Raw genomic sequence first — 21,210 nt, 5'->3', positions numbered from 1 at the left:
TACTAATATAGCACACCGTTAATATAATATATGTACATAATTATATAAAGTAACATAAAATTAATCTAAACATTCAGGTGGTAGTTATAGTAATATTACAACACTAAATGGAAATCAATTAATGAATGTTAAATTGAATTTCGAGAATCGATTTATTTTGGCATAGTTTGAGACTTGATGAAAGCAAGTCACCGTCCTTGTCAAACTCGTCGTTGAAGAGTTTGACGAGCGAAGTAACCCATAGACACAGCCCACTGAGCTTCTCGCCGGATCTTCTCAGTGGGTCGCGATTCCGATCCGGTGGTAGATTCTGCGAAGCACTGCTCTTGTTATCTTGCTTGTTTGCTTGATCAGAACGTATCGTTACTTTGTCAAAGAAAAAGATGGAAAAAGCGGTAGTTTTTCATAACAGCCGAAACTATGTCTGCTTATCTTTATATTAAAATGTCATGGTGATAAAATACATAAACAAACAGCTTCTGATTCGATGGAGGGCTGCTTCCTGCCGACTCTTTGCTCTTGCTGGTGAAACAACGATCATTAGGCATAAATATAAGAGTAATATGAGGCTTTAGAAAAGTTACTGTTTTTACGTCGTTGCGGTTTACCTGAAAGAGTACAAAAGTATGACGCAGATTACTTTAAAAATAATCTTAAAATTGATCTTTAGTAAAGAGTCCCTCTGGTGCGTCATGAACTTGCTAGTGCTTACGAGCGACGGTAAATACTTGTCATCACCTTTTTTTTTATTGCCCTTGTAGGCAGACGAGCATACCGATTAACATATAGTAGTTACCGTCGCCCATAGACTTCAGCAATACTAGGGGCAGAGTCAAGCCGCTGCTTGTCATCATTGAAAAAAACCTATAATTTATTTAGCAACACAATGCATTGCTTCTTATGAGAAATAAGCAGGGTGAGATAAATATTACCTACCTCACAATACGATCTACAGCCAGTAATTCCGCACAATTTATAAAAGAAACATAATTGGTTTAGGTTCTTATGATGCGATGTTATTATTTCTTTGGTGAAACTTTCTTTCTTTCATTCGGTATTACAAAATTAAAAAATGCTTGTATTTGAACCATTGCATCTGACCTGCCAAGGTCGCACTGCCTTATCTTTTTGGCCATGAAGATTTCGTCTATTTTGAGCATAAAGATACTAACGTCTCTGAGCCACTGCAGCAAAGTAGTTGTCTTTGACGATCCAAAAATTGAAGACTTCCACTACGACGCCCCTAATGCTGACGTAAGCCATCAGCAAAGCTATCCAGGATGTGTCGCTTCTGTCATATTTAGTGGATATATTATCTTTGTTGAAGCTATGTACGTGTTTCTCTTGGCCGTCAATATATTCCAATATCGAAGCTGAAAGAACACGAGATATTTCGATTTTTTAACAGATTACGGAAATATATGATTAGGTATACAATTTGTATTAGGTGGGCAAGATGGGCATTCAATCTGAATCCAGATTCTTCGTGGTAGCCTAGGGCTTCGGAAACCAGCACGAGGGGCCTGTTGAAAACGTGCCGTGATGTATTTTCTTAATAGATTGACTAATCACTCACCACGAACCGATTACCTCGTCGTATGGCGCCTTAGGAGGGGAGGTTTTAGGGTGAGGATATGGAAGGGACAGTAGGGGATGATGAGATACGCCGTGGCAGCGCGGCCGATCCGCGAATCTATCTTGCTAACCTTGAAGTGACAGATGTCAAGTAACGAATGTCCCGTCAATTCGCGTCCAGTGTTGCTACGGTAAAAAACTCAAAACCCAAAGATGGGTTTCGAATAGATAAGTTTTCTGCACTTCATCCCTACACCCCATGTGTAAGGGCTCAATTCCTAACAGTCGAATCTCGCTTAGACAGAACTCAGGCTGTGTGATCATTAACCTGTCTACGCAATAAATAAATGAAAATATGATAACAAACACCAAGCTAGATTTTTTTTTTAATACGTATCAAAAATCCCTCATAAAAGTTAGTTAATAAAAATTCAAGTGAATTTTTAAAAGCCATCATAGCTTGCAATCAGCTATCTATCAGAGGAGATTTCCAAGCCTCAAAATATGCGATGAAGCATAAGCTAGTAGCATTTATCAAGGATTGAATGGGTACCGGCTGTCAAAGGTATCAAAAGCGATGGCAATTATTGCGGCGTCGATGGTACAAGATGTCCGCCGGGGATTAGCCGAGTTGACTGGCTCTTTGATGAATAGTTATACTGAGATATATGTATGTACGTGTTGATGCCTTTCAAACAGGAGTATTTTACTAAAGGGAAGATAATTTAAAACCGAGCTATCAGGAATTTAAACTGTGATGGCGTCTTATTTATTATTGTTTATTTAATAAATTTAAAATTTTAAGTAATCGTGACTAAGTTTAACAGAAAATAATTTAGTATTCAAGACATAGCGCAGTGAAAAATTTGTTTTGTCTTTTATTTTTCATTGATTAAAGTTTTGAAATGTGGTGTATAAAATTGGATAAACTTACAGATCACTCGAGATTATAATAATATGTACTTGGAACATTTATCGGGAAATAATTGAGTCTAGTAATTAAAGTACTCTTTTATTGACGATTTCTTCACTTCAGTTAATGCGGTTAATAAATTATGAAATTATTTCGCGCACTGATCGTAAGGTATTTACCTATTACTTTTTGGAACTAAGTCATTTATATTTCTTATTATTTTGGATAGGCGGATACTCATCTGCGGCCTAGATAAAGTTTTCGGAACCCATAGACATGGACGTCGCCCCGCCTCATGACTTGAGGTCAAGTTCTCTATTCTGCCGCCTATATCTGCCGTGAAGCAGTAATGCGTTTCGGCTTGAAGGGTGGGGCAGCCGTTGTAGCTATACTGAGACATTAAAACTTATATATCAAGGTGAGTGGCGCATTTACGTTATAGATGTCTATGGGCTCCAGTAACCACTTAACATCAGGTGGGCTGTGAGCTCGTCCACCCATCTAATCAATAAAAAAAAACACTGAAATACAACTGTAGTACTCTTCAATTCCCTTTCTACATGCCCCAGTGCTTTAGGTATACACGTAAGATTCTTGTGTCTTTAATGCCGATGGTCGATAATTTTCGGGCACATCGCTCATAATGAGGACTCCATTGAGCGGTTGTTGGTGCAAGTGTAAGTCGAGGGCAAAAGATCTCGCGGAGGATCTCCAACACGCTGGACCGACCTCATAAAATCTGCGAAACATCGTGCCACATGGCGTTGCATCGCGAGAGCATCGGTATCGCAGGATCCCTCTATCAAGTGTGTACGACTAGGAAGAATGTCGATGGAATGATCTTTTTCTGTTACAAAGATTAAAATGGTTGCGAAACTATAAGTTGAAATATTAAAAAATTCGTCTGACCTAAACTAAGCAACGTTAGTTGTTTAAAATATACTGAGACCTTAGAACTATATCTCAAGGTGTGTGGCGCATTTACGTTGTAGATGTCTATGGGCTCCAGTAACCACTTAACACCAGGTAGGCTGTGAGCTCGTCCACATATCTGAGCAATAAAAAAAATAAAATACCCAGAAATAAATTATTAGGTTTGTAGATTTTATTTCGTAATTATTTATTTTATTTGTATTAGGGCTTCAGGCACTTTGCAGCTTACCGTTTGGTAAATATTGTTCGAAACAGATCTGACGTGAAGCGGTGCCCGGAAGATAAACAATGCCGAGGTTTTGTTTACTTGTATTATTAAGGTCAATTTTACAAAGTGCACTGCATGAATATATATGTATATATATATATATGTATATATATATATATATATTCTACGACATAATATATATATATATTTCCATCCCAGAGCGCATGTTACGTCCTATATGGCGGTTTTTACCGATGATATTGCATCCGACCGACTTATTGCGTCCTGTATATGGACGCAAGATTGTCCATTTCTCAAATTCAGCCAGAGGTAGCCGAAAGATCCGTACAATGCGTGGGTAAAATATTGGCATGGACGTTATTTTGTCACCGGATTGATTCTCAGCGTATTTCTTAGTTCCGCTGTTTGGCACGCGAATTTTGGAGGTCGCTTCTCCGCGGCGTATATCGGTAGCGTATATTGGATATTTTTTTTACGTATATTTCACCGATAATGTGGCTTCTGTATATAAAAAAATTTAATTCAAGTTTTTATCAATTCCAATTTGTGGTTTAATTACGTCACACAAAATGACCCCGTTCCAAGAGAAACGCGGGAACAACAGGGGTGAGGGGGCGGAGTTAGCATGCGTCATGCAAGCGCCGTGATTTTGTTTGCAATTCTGTTCCGGCCGGCGCGGGCGCAACGACGACTATAGTGTGAATATCAGCATATTAGAGAATGTATAATAATACTTTTTATCAACGAAACACGTGAGCGGAGCCGCGGATGAAAACTAGTGTTACTTACATACGCATTACAGAAGTTTATTCAGTTATAGCCAATGATAAAATAAACTAGACTTTAATTAGTCGTTTTTAAATAATTCTTATTCTTAATCGTAATTGATATGCCAGTCTCCTTTCATGTTCAATTTTCGCAATTTTTTTGTTTTTGTTTTGTAGACACTTATTATTTAATTATGAGTATTGTTTTTTGAATTATATAATTATGGTTTTAATTGTACTTAATTTATAAAAATAAATAACAGTTTAAAAAAAATAAAAAACACGCTTTATATAAAATTCAACTAAAAAATAGAAAATAAATTTTAATAAATTTAAATTCAAAATAGTGTAAAAAAATACATATTTTATTGTAAAAAAAGCGTGGTGTGCATGGTGTTATTAGTTATAAACATATTTCTGATAGATATGAGTAGAAGAATTATTATTTCAATAATATCTTAAAAAGCACCTCACGCTTTTTTTACAATAAAAATTTTTTTTTCATTCATTCGTTCATTTTTTAGTTGATTTTCAATTTTTTCGATTTTTTTTTCCAATTTTGAATTGTCATCGGTCCTCGATAAATCTATAGAGTTTGAATGAAATCTGGCCGTTTAAAGTGGGTCAAAATCGCGTCTATAGTAGTCAGTTACAAACATACATACAAGTGAAGCTAATATAAAGCGTGTAATAAAACTTGATAGTATTGTCGAAAAAATTGTTTTATTTCGTGTTCATAGCTAAATTTATAAAAATGACACTCATATAAATAATGTACTCACACATAAACCTAATTGGAAGAAAGCTGAGAAAGATGAGAGAAGGATGTTTAATCTCGTCTAGAGGAAACCCGAAGGTGGATAAGTTATTTAGAAGGATTCGCGCCCTTTCACCAAGCGTACTGGCAACTACCTAGGACCCTCAAATCGGAAACGATCGCCAATATACATTCCTTCGTAAGCCTCTCAGGCCAACCCTCGGCTTTTGATAACGATGAAAAGGTAGTGTTATTAGCCGATGCTCTGCAGGAGCAGTGCACCGTCAGTGCTCAAGCCGTGGACCCGAACACACCGAGTTAATTGCTAGAGAGATCGAGCCCAGAGCTTCCCAAAAACCCTCAGACGCGTTACCCCACATTACCATTAACGGAGTAAAAGAAAAAATCGCGAACTTAAAACAAAGGAAAGCCCCCGGCTCCGCCAGAAACAAATGCCGCATTTTAAAAATTTAACCCCCTAAACTAATAATCATGTTAGTTTCTATTTTAAATGCCGCTATAATGAACTGCATCTTTCCCGCGGTGTAGGAAGAACGTTATCGGCATACACAAACCTGGAAAACCTAAAAACGAACCCGCGAGGTACAGCCCGATCAGCATCCTCCCAGTGTTAGGCAAATTATGCGAGTGAATATTACGCAAACGCCTCTGGGACTTCATCTCCTCGAAAGGCATCCTGATCGACGAACAGTTCGGATTCCACGCGAAGTGCTCGTGTATTCAGCAAACGTACTGCCTCACAGACCTCCTCTTAGTAGGGATAAATAGCGTAGACCCCTCTCCACGAGGGCCCTCTTCTTCGAAATCGCGAAGGATTCGAAAAAGTCTGGCGCAACGACTTAATTTACAAACTGTATAAAATAGGCGTGCTCGACAGTCTCGTGCTCATCATACGAGATTTCTTGTGGAGCCCAAATACTAGCTTCTTCCATTTGACTCTATACAGAGGAAGGCCGTTCGGATTGTCGATAATCCCATTCTCACGGATCGTTTGGAACCTCTGGGTCTGCGGAGGGACTTCGGTTCCCTCTGTATTTTGTACCGTATGTTCCATGGGGAGTGCTCTGAGACATTGTACGAGATGATACTGGCATCTCGTTTTTACCATCGCACCGCCCGCCACCGGAGTAGAGTTCATCCATACTATCTGGAGCCACTGCAGTCATCCACAGTGCGTTTCCAGAGATCTTTTTTGCCACGTACCATCCGGCTATGGAATGAGCTCCCCTCCACGGTGTTTCCCGAGCGCTATGACATGTCCTTCTTCAAACGAGGCTTGTGGAGAGTATTAAGCGGTAGGCAGCAGCTTGGCTCTGCCCCTGGCATTGCTGAAGTCCATAGGCAACGGTAACCACTCACCATCAGGTGGGCCGTATGCTCGTCTGCATACAAGGGAAATAAAAAAAAAGCCTTTCGTTTCGGTATCGAGTCGAGGGAACTCGATATCTCGGCCGGAGTTCCGCAAGGCTCCGCTCTCTCCCCGCTACTTTTTAGCGTGTCAATTAACGATAAAACCCGGTCGCTAGCGAATGCATCGATCCTTCTTCTTTCTTTCACAGTCCAGGTCAACCTCATATTAAAAGATGGGGAACACCAGTGCCCTTACCAGTCGGACTTTGGTGGTCTTGGTGATATTCCGGTCCTTATAAGCCGAGTTTATCTATGGCCGATCGTGTTATGATTATGCGCCGCTTAATTTCTTCCTCCGAACCACCACTGTTAGTCACTAGTGAACCTAGGTAGGTATAAGATGAAACGACCTCACAACTTGCAATCTCTGTAATCTCCGAGGTATTTTTATTGCTTGTCCACTATAATCATTTTGGTTTTGTGCCTGTTGATTCGGAGACCAAGGCAACTGTTTCGACGCGATTTAGCAATTCTTTTGTTTGTAGCAAAGATCTGATTGCCAAGTGGTTACAAGCCAGCAGAGTATTATCGTCAGCATCACGAAGATTGCATATGTTTTTGCCACCAATGGACACACCATCAGTCCAGTCATCTAGAGCGATTCTCATAATTGCCTTAGTGTAAATGTTAAACAAGAGAGGTGACAAGATACACCCTTGCCGGAATTCAGCGCTAGGACGCAGAGGTTGTGAGGCAACGTTGTCTAGCTTTACTGAAGATGTTTTGACACTCCCATATTTTCGAGGGTTTTCCATAAATGCGGCCATTTAACAGAGTCAAATGCTTTTTGAAAGTCAACTAAGCAAATGAACGTTTGCATGTTGAACTCTCTCGGCTTCTCTATTATTTGTCGCACAATCAAGATCGGTTCTCTGGTTCCCTTCCCCTTTACAAAGCCAGCTTGTTCTGGTACTATTTGTGTTGCTAAACAGCTTTTTAAACGTTCATTAAGAATATGTAGAATTTTGCTGCAGTGTGATTGATATCAGGGCAATAAGACGATAATTGCTACACTTCCTTGTCGAACCTTTCTAATGCAAAGGAATAAAAAGGGAGTGCGTCCATTCTGTAAGCCAGGTGCCAGATTTCCATATCTTGTACAAATTGCGTGGAAGATTTCGACACCACTCTGGCTAAAATCATAAATGTCTAGATTGGGATGTTATCACTTCCTACTGCTCTTCCAGTTTTAAGATGTTTGATGGCATGACGAACTTCTTATTTCAGTATTTCTGATTCGCATTCTTGGATATCTGATGTCGTTGGGGGTAAAATTTTGCAGTCGGGGTCAAAGAAGAGAGCTTGGCAATATTCTTTCCATCGGTCTGAAAGTCTTCTAACTCTGTTACTACACATCCGTCCGATTTCTCAACAGCCCAGGTCTGATACAAGTTTTGGGGATTACACTAATTTTCCGGTACATCTCTTGTTTCGTGTTTTTCAACATGCGCTTCAGCTTTCGAGCAGATCTCTCTCAGAAAGTTATTTTTATCCCTCCTACAGGCTGTTTGAATGTTAGCACCAGTTTGTTCAGTATTTGCACTTCAACTTCCTGTGCTTTTTTGTGTCGTCTCTCTTCCACCAATGGTAAAGCTTCATCACTCATCCAGTGCTGATGTTTTTGGTTTCAGATTTGGTAGGTTTAAATGTTTTCACTGCTTCTCAAATCATTGCTTTTGTTCTATTCCAAAATTCTTCAGCCGTCAGTTGATCATGCCGTTCAATTTTCATTTCTTTCCAACTCTTTTCGAAAGATACAAAAAAGATGTGGGTGTCATGAGGAGCAATTATTTCGCATTCATTAATTTTTCTTACAACCTGAAGTTTAAGTTGGAATTTAGAGACAAGGATCAGATCCGTAGTCGGCTCCACCACTCCACCTTGATTTTATAAGTATATAGTCAATTTGATTTCGGTATTGAGCAGCTGGTGAAGTTCAAGTGCAGCAACAAGCCTGCGTGGACGTTGTTTGAAGAGTGTGTTCGCTATCGATAAACCATTGTCATCTCGGTGGGTCGCAATTCCGTTCCGGTGATAGATTCAGCGAAGCACAACTCTTGTTAGGGCTGGTGTTAGCAAATTTTCTCAGGTTTGAAGCCATGAGCTCACCTACCCGTAAGGTCATAACTGAAATAGTCTCCTAGGCTACCGGCGAATAGGAAAAAAAGCCGGCATCCAAACCCAAAGCTACATAAATTTTATTTTTATTGACTTCATAAAAGGAGATGGTTCTTGGGATTGGTTCATTGGGATCTATTATTTATTACATTAATCGAAGACGGCAGCACTCCAAAAAGTATACGGTATCGATATTACTATAAGTTTAGGAGGAAGCAGCAACCTCAAAACAATTTATGGAGTACATACAGAAAAAATATTCGGTACCAATATAATCTCAAATATAGAAAGTAGTCATGTAATTAGTGGAATGCATAGAATAAATACAGGACAATATACGGAACCGATATATCCATACATTTGGATGGATTTCGAAAAACTGATGAAATGTATGGAACAAATACAGAAATATACAATGTGACACATTATTTCCATCATGAACGGATGCAAGGAACCAGCGAAAATTATTTCAAATTGAATATCTTATTTTCGAATTTAAATAAAATTTCTTGTTAGTAATAGAATTCACACGACACCAATGTAACTATATTCGCACGAATAATAGTTTAAAACCCATTGGAAACGGTGGATGCAACAGGGTTCGACTATGAAAAGACGCAAGAAGTCTTCATCGATTTATATATATATATATATATATATATATATATATATATATATATATATTATGTCGTAGAATGGACCGATATCTCCATTATTTCTTGACATTGTGTGCAGGGTGGGTAATCGCGTAAAGAGCTTGCGTAGTGATACCTATCGCGTAAAGAGCTTGCGCAGTCATACCTATATATCATACCTATTCTGGTGACCTCGAAGGGTCATACTAGATTCACCGGGGGAGTAGGTGAGCTCACGGGGCTCTAACCTATGGAGGGCATGAAAGTAATCACATGTAATTGACATTAATACTGGCCGGGTCAAAACGTCACGTAGGCATCGTACGATGTGGCGTTAAGTCGTGTGTGAGTACTTGCCTAACCACTATAGAACGATTAGTATTCCTACGATACCTTGATTCCCGGTGTAGCCAACATCAACCAAGAACAAAATAGCGTAAATCACGTCGACAGCGATCACTGCTGTTCCGACTACGGTGAAGGGCAGCAGAGAGAAGTGCGAGAGTCGGGATCGAGTGCTTTCAATCAAATTTAAAATGCTGAGTATAAACCAAAATATGTGGAGGGTTATCCAAGCCTTGGTTTTGCTGTGAAAGATTTTTTTTTCGGTTAATTTCAGTAATACTCTAATAGATAACGAGCGTTATAGATATCAGATATGCAGCGGCTTGGCTCTGCCCTTGGCTTTGCTGAAGTCTATGGGCGACGGTAACCACTCACCATCGGGTGGAACGTATGCTCGTCTGCCTACAAGGGCAATAAAAAAAAGATCTTTATAGATTTTCCACTAAAAAAAATGATGCGCGTGCAACTTGGTGCACGTTAATGAAGTGAAACTTCTTTTTCGATGCGTATTATTGTGGTTTTCTTAATTTTTCATCCATAAATCAGATTGCTCTTGTAATAGGGAATGCTGTGTATAAGATGCGACATTGCCAACATTTATATTATATATATTTTAAATTATAGATAGAAAAATAAATATGTATATTTTTTTAAATATGTGCTTCATTAAAATATTGGCCGTTACTCGTTGCTTACGCTCGTGCTAGCCTGTAACAGGTATACTACGCGCATGCGCTCGAGTGCAACGCATTCACTTTCGCTCCGTATCTTTTTAGTATGGTAGCGTTAAATGTTTAACGCAACCTTGTGCGCCATTTCGATAAAGCGGCCCGACATGAGAACCCTCTCATCGTGGCCGCCGGTAACTATATTCCCGATCCTACGGACAGAATGGAAAGTAGTCGACGTCGCCCCAAACACGTCATTTCGGATCTTCTCAGTGGAGCGCTTTTACGATCCGGTGGTAGATTCTGCGAAGTACGGCTCTTGCTAGGGTTCGTTTTAGCAAAGTCGTCAGGTTTGAGCCCCGTGAGCTCACTTACTAGTTAAGGTTACGCTGAAATAGCCTCTCAAGGTTATCAGCTTAGGTAGAAAAAAAGCAACCTTGTTGGAAGTCGCATTAGTTCCAACAAGAAGTTTCACTTCAAAAAACAATTACCTACCTTCTGAAATCCGCTGCTATTTTGTTTTCGGATATCCAAAATATGGTCTTATAGCTTGTACCGTTGAAAAAGACTGTGTAATTATAAAAGTAAACTCGATTGCAGGCGACAGGGTCGTATAGATATAGTACTTTAATAAGGGTGGCCTCACTGAGATCTTCAATGTTAGGTGAATACGTGCAGACGAGGGTTGGCCAGGTTAATATCAAACAGACTATTGCTGAAACAATTTCAGGTTTGTAATTATTGTTACGCGCTGGGGTTGGGGATAAATAAATGTTCCACCAAAGTATAACTTAAAACTGTTTTCAACACTTAAAACACTCAACAAAGCCTTTAAAACTCTCAATTCGCTTCTTCCGCTTCGCTTCAGGTGATCCTTTTCTGTTTCGCTTCGAGTAGTTCCGATTACTGACTGACTGCGTGCCATTCCTGCAACGCTTTTATAGTCGATACCTAATCCCTACAATTATCGAGAATATTCCATACATATCTGGTATTGTCTCCGCTATCTGGCAATAAATGGCGTTGTACTTCTCGAGCGTTCAAGGTGCTACTAGATCCTTCGATATTCGTTCGACTATTCGGCGATAGGTGGCGTTACTCTTACCGGCGTAACATTACTTTAGGTTGATGACATGATGGCTCCGATATTTTTAATGAGTTACCAGAGCACCATATATAAATACCAAGATATGGAAGTCATATCTGTTTCACTCTTTGTACACAATGAATGGACCACAACCAGTTTTATGATAGAGCTTTTTGTGACCCAGCTGAATAGCTTACAGTTCACCAGGTGCTAAATAATTCTATCATAATATGGACATCATAAGATGTTCAAACACACAACTAACACTCGTCCACCCATCTAAGCAATAAAAATAAAATAAAAAATTAAACTTGAAAGATAAACTGGAAATATTATTATCTTGTATTGTGTTTTGGACAATAAAACAAAAATTTGAGGAGTAGGTGCACTTAATGTAATTGAAAATTGCGAGTGTACACAGTATTGGATTCAACTAAATCGTTTTTAAGAATAGGGATGTGACAAAGTGATTTTTTTTTAATTTAATGAATTGTTTCAAGTTTCGCTCGTAAAAAACTGGTAGATTTATGAGCATTAGGGATACACTACAGCTAACGTACATGGAAGACAGCTGAAGCTCTATTGAGGAAGGCTCGCACGGTACCACGAGGTATGCCATAAATTTGCGTGCTAGGAAATCTGCAAAAACTACTGTAAAAAATTCAAGAGTACCTTTCCTTGATCTGAAAACCTTGTACCAAATTAATATTAGTAATTGACTAACTCTGTATTAAAATGGCGATCATGCTCCAGAACGCTAGACTACTCATTTCGCTGAACAAAATCCATTTGAGCCGAATAAATTTACTGGATCTTCATCAAAATACGTTTCAATGACAATCTGCTGGGGCTAAACAATTTCAAGTGGGCCGTGAACTAATTTGGCGTCCGAGATTGGCCTGTCCCTGTTTCGATTACAGGTTAAAGTCTAAAATTAATGGCCTCTCCCTCCAGACGATGTGATAATCAAAATTTTAATAGCAATGTCCGACGAACGATCCGAATTCAATTTCCTTAGCGTTTCGACACAAAAACGTTACGTTCAAGATATTTGAATAAAAGAGAGAATTATTGCTAAAATCATTTTAATAGAATACGTTTTGAATTGTGTCTCTCATGATAAACGGCATTTCCTCGCCTCGTCTGTAGTACAAAACGTTTGTATCTATTGGCAAATTGATTTTAGCATCAGGTATCGGAAAGTTGCTTCTGAATTTCACGCGTTTACCAACTTCTTTCATCCTAATTTTATTTCTGATGGAGTAAATCAATTTGCACATGTACACGTTGAAGATTAGAATGACAATACCCCTGAGCCAACATATTGAGGCAATTATAGGTAGCCAACCGCCAAAATCGTCGTAATTTCTAAGTTTGACCTCCATGCTCCAACCGCTGTATCTTATGATCATGCCTTTAGTTAAGCTCTGTTGGATATCAGCTATGTAGACTATTGCTATTGATATGTCACAGACGGTAATCAAGGATGTAATGTAGAAGAAAGTCGCCAAGGCGTACTTTGTGTGTTTTATTTTCGAACTGCCTCTCGTAAACATGACGAGGGCTAGAGCAGTTAAGTTCCATATTAAATGAACACCAAAGCTAAAATTTACGTATCTGTGAACAGAAATCAATCAATAAATGGATGTAGATGAAAATTTATAACTGAACTTTTTTAATTTTTTTTATATTGTTTAGGTAAGTGGACGAGCTTACGGCCCACCTGGTGTGAAGCGGTTACCGGAGCCCAGAGACATCTACAACGTAAAGGCCGCCACCCACCTTGAGACAAAAGTTCTAAGGTCTCACTTTTAACAGTACAACAGCTGCCCGGCCGTTCAAACCGAAACGCCTTATTGCTTCACGGCAGAAAATACGCGGGGTGGTAGTACCTACCCGTGCGGACTCACAGGACGTCCTGCTATCAGTAATTACGCAAACTATAATTTTTCGGGTTTGATTTTTATTACACGATGTTATTCATTCCTGTGGGAGTCAATCGTGAACATTTGTTAAGCACGTATTGCATTGGAAAAAACCTACTGGCGGGATTCGAACACCGATGCATCGGTAGATACGAATGCACCAGACATCTTAGAAGACTTTAAGTTGGACTGGACTCTAATGCTTATAGATTAAAGAGCAAAACTCAAATTACTTTCTAGTTTTTGCAGATAATCTTGTAGATACAGTAACTATAGCGGGACTCCATTTGATAGGTCTCACATTGAATCCTTTTGTGTCGTTGCTTAGACGGATATTGGTCAAGCCTTTTGATGCTCGAAGATTGTACCCACAAGTTTCAGAATCGTAAAGGTACATTATCCGGGCCAGTATGTCATAGTCCAAAGTCGCATTGTCTGGAGACCAAACGCAGTAGATAATCGTAGCTGCTCCAAGGTAAACTAAAAAGCCTGGAAAAAGTATTAGAAGATTTCCATGGTTATTTGTTATTTGTGCTATACTCAAGTTGTTTAAATGATATTTTGTTTGAAAGTAAAGCATACAGAGTATGTACAACCCAGTGACTTTATTTTTATGGCGTTTCTAAGTAGACAAGTGTACGGCCCACCTGATTGTGAGTGGTTACTGTCGTTCAGTTATGTCAGCAATGCCAGGGATAGAACCAAATCACTAAAAACCACTAAGTATAATCCGCAAACCTGTTTGAAACGGAGTATGTGATAGCGTTTGGAAAACACCTTTGGGAGGACTTCTTTTCAGAGTTAAATGGTACGTGGCAAACATATCTTTGGAAACGGCCTAGGGATGAGTACAGTGGTTCTAAATAGTATGGATGTTCTCAGCTCCGATGGCGGGAGGTGCGATAGTAAAACTTTCATCTACTTCACACCCTGTATCACTGGTTGAGACATATTTATATTTACGTTGGAATGCGTAAGTTTTGAAAGATATCTTTACATTGAATAATCACAACAATTGAAATCCATGTGCACCTATTCCTGTCCTTCGAAAATAATATCACTGGAGTTCGACTTATCAATGTTTGTCTTATCATAATTTTATTTGTAAAGTAGATAAATAGTATTAATTATATGCTAATGTAAAGAAAATAATTTATTGACGTTTTGTGGTTATACAATATTGTGTCATAAAAACTATTGACTACATGTCAAATATTTGTCAAAGGTTAGTTCGGTTTTGAGGTTCAAAATCTTCGGAATAGCTTCACGTATTTTCTACTGATGAGCTCACAATTACACGTTCCTTTATTGAACTATACCATTACAATAGTGAATTTAACTGTTGTTAAACATTGGTTGGCAGAACCACAACTCTTTAAGTTAATGTAAATTTCAATTTAATGTAAAATGAATACAATGAGAAAAAATCTGTGTATTGAGTTGTTCTATTATAGAAAGTATTTTGCTTTTTTTTTTTATTATTTTTTTACTTATTTATATAGTTTTTTTTTTAAATCAATGTTTCAAACATTTTAGTGAAAGACTACTGGTACACTTTTATTTTTTATTTTTTTATTGCCTAGGTGGGTGGACGAGCTCACAGCCCACCTGGTGTTTAGTGGTTACTGGAGCCCATAGACCTCTACAACGTAAATGCGCCACCCACCCTCAAGTATAGTTACAACGGCTGCCCCACCCTTCAAACCGAAACGCATTACTGCTTCGCGGCAGAAATAGGCAGGGCGGTGGTACCTACCCGCGCGGACTCACAAGAGGTCCTACCACCAGTAAAAAGTGGTACATATTATATTAGTCACATAATAACTTATATAATTATATCAGTCACAGTTTTTTTAATTGTACGACAAAAAAACGGGCTAGTCACAAGTACCTCGTTTTCATTGGTCTTTCTAAAATTAACACTCCTTTCCGTATATTTGAACCCCAAACGTTTTTTTACGGAGGACTTGTAATTCTATCTGAAAAGTCATTGTCACATAAATATTATGAGAGAATTCCACCGAAGGGAAGGTCAAAAGGCGACGAGGGCCGACAAATTAAAAAAAAATACCCCGGGAAGTAAAATCTTTTATATTTCACGAATTTACAGAAGAGTGTATCCGGGAATATTCTTTGTTTTTCTTTATTTTGTCAATTATTGGTGCTTCCTTTAAGATATTTGACCGAGTTCTCAAAAAGTTAATTGTTTAAAAAAGAGTGAATGATGGGGTATTGAATCAAATAATTCCCATTAAAGTTACTGGCAGGGAGTTTTGGAACGAAGTTCTTTAAAGGACAATGCGGAGAGGTACCCTAAGCGGGAGAAAAACGTCCGTAATGTAAGATTTTTATTAGTAATGCACACAGTGTATGACTTAACTTTGTAATAAAGTACAAATTAGTAATGCACACAGTGTACGACTTAACTTTGTAATAACGTACAAATTAGTAATGTACACAGTGTACGACTTAACTTTGTAATAACGTACAAATTAGTAATGTACACAGTGTATGACTTAACTTTGTAATAAAGTAAAAATTAGTAATGCACACAGTGTACGACTTAACTTTGTAATAACGTACAAATTAGTAATGCACACAGTGTATGACTTAACTTTGTCATAACGTACAAAAAATAACATATTTTTTTATCATTCATTGACCACGATCTCAGAGCGTTCGTTTGCGCAATACACTAACTCTTATGCAAACAACCGTGAATGAAGTGTACCACAATAAGTTCGCACGTTACCGAATAACCGTGGGTTGTTGCGAAAACTTCAGTTTTATTTACTTTATACCTCGAATAGAACTTAAAATTATTATTTTTATAATAAGAAACTTCGTTCCTATCCGGTGTCCCACGGTACCACACATCTTTTTTTTATGGCATCGGTGAACGGGCTCCCGGCCGACCTGATATGAAATGGTCGGGAACATAGTTTTTTTAATTTTTTTATTGCCATTGTAGGCAGACGAGCATATGGCCCACCTGATGGTAAGTGGTCACCGTCGCTCATGGACGTCAGCAATGCCAGGGGCAGAGCCAAGCCGCCTAAAACTTGATATCACAACTTGAATGTGTGTGGTCATTTTGGGATGACGTCTTAATTGTATTTCATAGAAGCTGTTCCAAGAATCTGGGACGGATGACTGCATCGCGATAGAAATAGTTAGGATAGTATTGCCTTTTTTTTCGTCCCGAGCCAAACTTCCTCTGAAGGATTACGGTACCTACCCGATTCATAATACGCCCTACCACTAGTAAACGCCAGATGGCGATTACAGTATGCTGCTGCAGTATGATAATCAGAGAGCTTTGTTGTTAATATTGTAAGCCCATAGAGAAGCCATCATCCTGACTACTTAGTTAGTTGCTATACTCAGTTCAGTCAGTTAATTCAGTAGAACTGTAATTGGATTGCGAGTTAATTCCCTCATCCAAGTAAAAAATAACCCGGTAATCCACACGCTCGCTGGTGGTAGGACCTCTTGTGAGTCCGCACGGGTAGGTACCACCACCCCGCCTATTTCTGCCGTGAAGCAGTAATGCGTTTCGGTTTCAAGGATGGGGCAGCCGTTGTAACTATACTGAGACCTTAGAACTTATATCTCAAGGTGGGTGGCGCATTTACATTGTAGATGTCTATGGGCTCCAGTAATCACTTAACACCAGGTGGGCTGTGAGCTCGTCCACCCAACTAAGCAATAAAAAAAAAACTCTCCAATCTTAATCTGTTAGCTCTTGAATCATGATCACTGTTATTTTCGACATTAAGCAATCGTGCGTTTATAGAGGAGCGTGGAGTTTCATCTAACGTCTCAAGGGTGCAAGATACCAAGGTATAATGGTAATCATGTTGGTATACCATGCTCCTCGTCGAACTCTTCGATTACGACGAGCGAACTAACCCATAGACACAGCCCACTGAGTTTCTCGCCGGATCCTGAGTGGGTCGCGATTCCCTTTCCAGTGGCAGATTCTGCGAAGCACAGCTCTTGCTAGTGTTAGCAAAATCTTTCAGGTTGAGCCCGTGAGCTCACCTATCCGTCCGCGCGTAACTAAAATAACCTCTTAGGCTACCAGTGAATCGGTAGGGAAAATATATCCATGGATTCTAGTCGCATCTTAATATTAAGTGGCGCATAGTTCTTTAGGCCGATCTGCCTCTTGCGGTTATTAAAAAAGAATAAGCAACAAACTAATTTAAACAAAACGTGCTCGAAAATGGACTTTTCATTTCAAAATTAAATTTTACTCCCACGCGTCCGTCAAGTTTACAAGCAAATAATGTAACGGTAAATTCAATTAACGAAAAATACATTTCGTTATTATGAAGCCAGGCCAAAGCCAAACATTAATTTAGATTTGAAAAGTTATAAAACGTAAACAAAGCCTAATCCGAGTGGTCTTTTGATGTTTGCGCATCCGCGCGATTATTGCTATTCGGCCTAATCGAGGTATTCTTATTATGTTATGCAATAGTCATAGTCAAACAATTGTCTACTAGATTGTAAAAATATGAGATTTTTATGTCGCCTTATCGTCTTAAGCATCCTCATTAAAGCCGTTAAGGCAAATGTTACCGGACTCTATTGATATCAGGATATAAGTATCCGCTTGAGCGCAACTTGCAATAGAATTACAATACCGGTTAACTCCAAAATGTAATAGATAGCTGTACGTTTCCAGAGATCTTTTCTGGAACGTACCATCCATGTTGAAAGTAAACTCCCCTCCATGTTTCCTGAGCGCTATGAGATGTTCTTCTACAAACGAGGCTTGCGGAGACTACTTATAGGTAGGCTGCGGCTTGGCTCTGCCCCTGAAATTGGTGATGACCATGAGCAACGGTAACTACTTACCAGCAAGTGGGCTGATGATAATAACGAAATGATTCTTGGTTGAAGTAGGCAGCAGTTAAGAATTGGTAGATAAGTTTAATCCCGCCATTTTCCCTGTCAATATATTATTTCCTGTCAATATATCGTTTCGAATACAATTTTTGTGGTCACGGATGACTAAAGTGCTATTTGTTAACATTGTAATGTTGGGTTAACTATCATTTAATTTTCTATTTAAAATATTTCTTGATATTTACGTTTGATTTGATAGCACACATACAGACAGATGTTATCAAGAAACTCGAGATAACCGGGAACCAGTTTTTTAATCAAAACAATGAACAGACTCATGTTCCCCTGACTTGTGTGCTTAGTGCGAGTTTTTTAACGTTCTGGATAGCGTAAAAGTTAACTCAAATTTGTATGTATTTGAAACCTTTGGCTACGTTTACCGCTAGGGACGCTGTTCAAACTGCATACAAATTTAAGATAACGCTTACGCTATTGGGAACGTTAAAAAACTCGCACTAAGCACATTGAAGGCATTAGGGATTCATTAAGTTAAATCTATATATTAATACGGGAAGCAAAAACTTTATACCCCTTTTTACGGAAATTGCGCGGATGGAGGAGTATGAAATTTCTCACACTTATAAAGAATATAAGGGTGGAGTGCAGAATGTAATTTTTTTTTTAAATAATGCATGAAAAATGTATTAAATGAATAAAAAAAACATTACACACACTGCCGTGTATATGACACCCACACGCATGCATACTATTTGTTTATTGCTGAAGCTGTGGTCTAATTGAGAATAAATTAATATTGTTTATCTTTAATATTATTTGAGTAGAGTCTAGTCTTGTTGAAATCTGTGATTATAGAAGTATAATAATAAGTCTTTGACAGTAGAACCATAATAATGTTCAAACTTATTATTTAAATTCATTATAGTCGAATTTCGACTACTGCGGGACCACTAGTTAAGTTAGTTATGTAAGTTTTTTTTTTTTTATTGCTTAGTTGGATGGACGATCTCACAGCCCACCTGGTGTTAAGTGGTTACTGGAGCCCATAGACATCTACAACGTAAATGCGCCACCCACCTTGAGATATAAGTTGTAAGGTCTCAGTATAGTTACAGCGGCTGCCCCACCCTTCAAACCGAAACGCATTATTGCTTCACGGCAGAAATAGGCAGGGCGGTGGTACCTACCCGCGCGGACTCATAACAGGTCCTACCACCAGTAAAAAAATTGCATGCACCAGTTAAATTGCATTGACAATAACTAAATACATATATATGCCTTTCCCCAAATGCGTATTCAAGACTCGTCACACACATTATCTATACGATAATATGAGTATGTTGCGTTCCACAGCTGTACGTGGCCTGTTCAAACATCAATGGACAGTGTACGTAGCTTGTATTGTTTGTTTGCATTGTCTACTATACAGATTGTATACACAGAACCAACTAAGCAATTGAATTATGTAGATATTCTCAGATTAAATTGAGAATGCACGTGTATTTAGCACTACAATCGAGAATCAGTCAGAGCATTGTAAGCGTGGATTAATTCTTTGGATTTTTGAGTGAAGCAGTGAATTTTCTTTATTAATTCGTATATTTAATGAAGATATCGAGGGGTGCAAGGTTGATTGTGGTTTAAGCGACATTTCGCTTAATACGCGATATTTATCATTGTAATTAAAGATCTATTATATTTGATATTAGTATCTGTTCACGCATCTGCAATGTTGAGGATGTCGATCCATGAAATTATTGTATCTGTATTTTGTAATTAGCATTATTATTTTGGTATTATTGTATCTGTGAAATGATTGTATCTGTATTTTATTATTAGTATTATTATATTGGTATCAATGTATAAATTTTCGCGACCAATAATTATAGAGCTGTGTGTGACGCTAGAAACGTGTGCGGTTGCTATTGGATAAGAATATTGTTCCCTGGCCCCACTATCCTATAAAATTGTGAGATCGCTAATTCAGAATACACACGCCAACTGGTATCTCAAAAAATAAACATCTTTTAATTTAACCGAAAACAGTCCTAAAGTTCAAAAGAAAATCAAAATTCAAGAGCGGCATATCTGTTTCCGCTACAGTATTAACAATTCGATGTTTTTAATTGAAATTCGACTATGTTTATCCATCCATATGTACCATCCGGCTATGGAATGAGCTCCCCTCCACGGTGTTTCCCGAGCGCTATGACATGTCCTTCTTCAAACAAGGCTTGTGGAGAGTATTAAGCGGTAGGCAGCGGTTTGGCTCTGCCCCTGGCATTGCTGAAGTCCATGGGCGACGGTAACCACTCACCATCAGGTGGGCCGTATGCTCGTCTGCCTACAAGGGCAATAAAAAAAAATAAAAAAAATGTTTACCCCAATAAAATAGCTGCTTTTTTTATCATATTTTTCCAAATTTTAAACTTTGAACGACTCCCCCCCTGTTGCAAAAATGTTGCTTAAATCAAACAGCGTTTCATCCCTTAATATGTAGTTTTTACAAAAAAAAACATGACTAAACAGAAAACCGAATTAATATTTCACGATTTTTTTATTCTGTCGGTATTGGCTCGGACAGCGAAATTAAAAAAAAAAAGTTATCCATGGATTCTTGATAAGTTTGCTAATTATACTATTTACGAGAACAAACCGCACCATAACTGTACTTCATTAAATATATAACGGCCACAAACGTCCCAGAAGCATTTAAATTTTCAAATACATATTATTGATATTATTAAATACGAGTATTATGTCGGAGACGGTCATTAGTTTGGTAGCTAAACGAAACGCATCACGATTTCCGAGAGATGGCAGCACGATAGCGGTAACGTCGGAACTCGGCTAACTTCGTGCTACGACAGAGCCTAGCCGATGGGAGTAGAGTGAGTAGACGCCATACACTTACCAACCAGCCTTCTTGAAGAGCGGTGCCTCCGTCCTAAG

The 21,210-nt window shown here is 38.5% G+C and overlaps 2 protein-coding genes across 4 annotated transcripts in view; one reads left to right on the top strand and one right to left on the bottom strand.

Annotated features, from left to right (window-relative positions):
- LOC101743882 (uncharacterized) overlaps nucleotides 1–21,210 on the top strand; it is a 253,724-nt gene that overhangs the window by 114,011 nt on the left and 118,503 nt on the right. The window lies entirely within an intron of this gene.
- Nucleotides 134–14,567, bottom strand: LOC101739818 (uncharacterized). Of its 3 annotated transcripts, XM_021347527.3 has the most exons (7): nucleotides 14,381–14,567; nucleotides 13,617–13,872; nucleotides 12,183–13,075; nucleotides 10,867–11,086; nucleotides 9,752–9,945; nucleotides 1,173–1,373; nucleotides 134–608 (listed from the first exon to the last, which is right to left on the bottom strand). In XM_021347527.3, the coding sequence occupies exons 3-7, from the start codon at nucleotides 12,226–12,228 to the stop codon at nucleotides 541–543; spliced, it is 729 nt and encodes a 242-aa protein (XP_021203202.1). In that variant the 5' UTR covers nucleotides 12,229–13,075; nucleotides 13,617–13,872; nucleotides 14,381–14,567; the 3' UTR covers nucleotides 134–540. The 3 variants fall into 3 exon arrangements, with proteins under 3 accessions (XP_021203202.1, XP_021203199.1, XP_021203198.1); XM_021347524.3 differs by lacking the exons at nucleotides 134–608; nucleotides 1,173–1,373; nucleotides 9,752–9,945; nucleotides 10,867–11,086 and having other exon boundaries at nucleotides 12,527–13,075; nucleotides 14,122–14,560; XM_021347523.3 differs by lacking the exons at nucleotides 134–608; nucleotides 1,173–1,373; nucleotides 9,752–9,945; nucleotides 10,867–11,086 and having other exon boundaries at nucleotides 12,527–13,075; nucleotides 14,381–14,559.

The sequence above is a fragment of the Bombyx mori genome, chromosome 23, assembly GCF_030269925.1.
Source record: "Bombyx mori chromosome 23, ASM3026992v2".
Lineage (NCBI taxonomy): Eukaryota > Metazoa > Arthropoda > Insecta > Lepidoptera > Bombycidae > Bombyx > Bombyx mori.
The sequence above is the reverse complement of the archived record's forward strand: the minus strand, read 5'-3'. Positions and strand labels throughout refer to the sequence as shown.

Bases quoted from the DNA above. Each gene is read 5' to 3' on its own strand.
- LOC101739818 (XM_021347523.3), bottom strand. From the start codon at position 14,477: ATGATAAGACAAACATTGATAAGTCGAACTCCAGTGATATTATTTTCG. The intron at 13,873-14,380 runs GTAAAGATATCT...TACTTTTTCCAG, and splicing joins AATTGTTGTGATTATTCAAT to GCTTTTTAGTTTACCTTGGA. The intron at 13,076-13,616 runs GTAATTTGAGTT...TTCTGTTCACAG, and splicing joins TTATCTGCAAAAACTAGAAA to ATACGTAAATTTTAGCTTTG.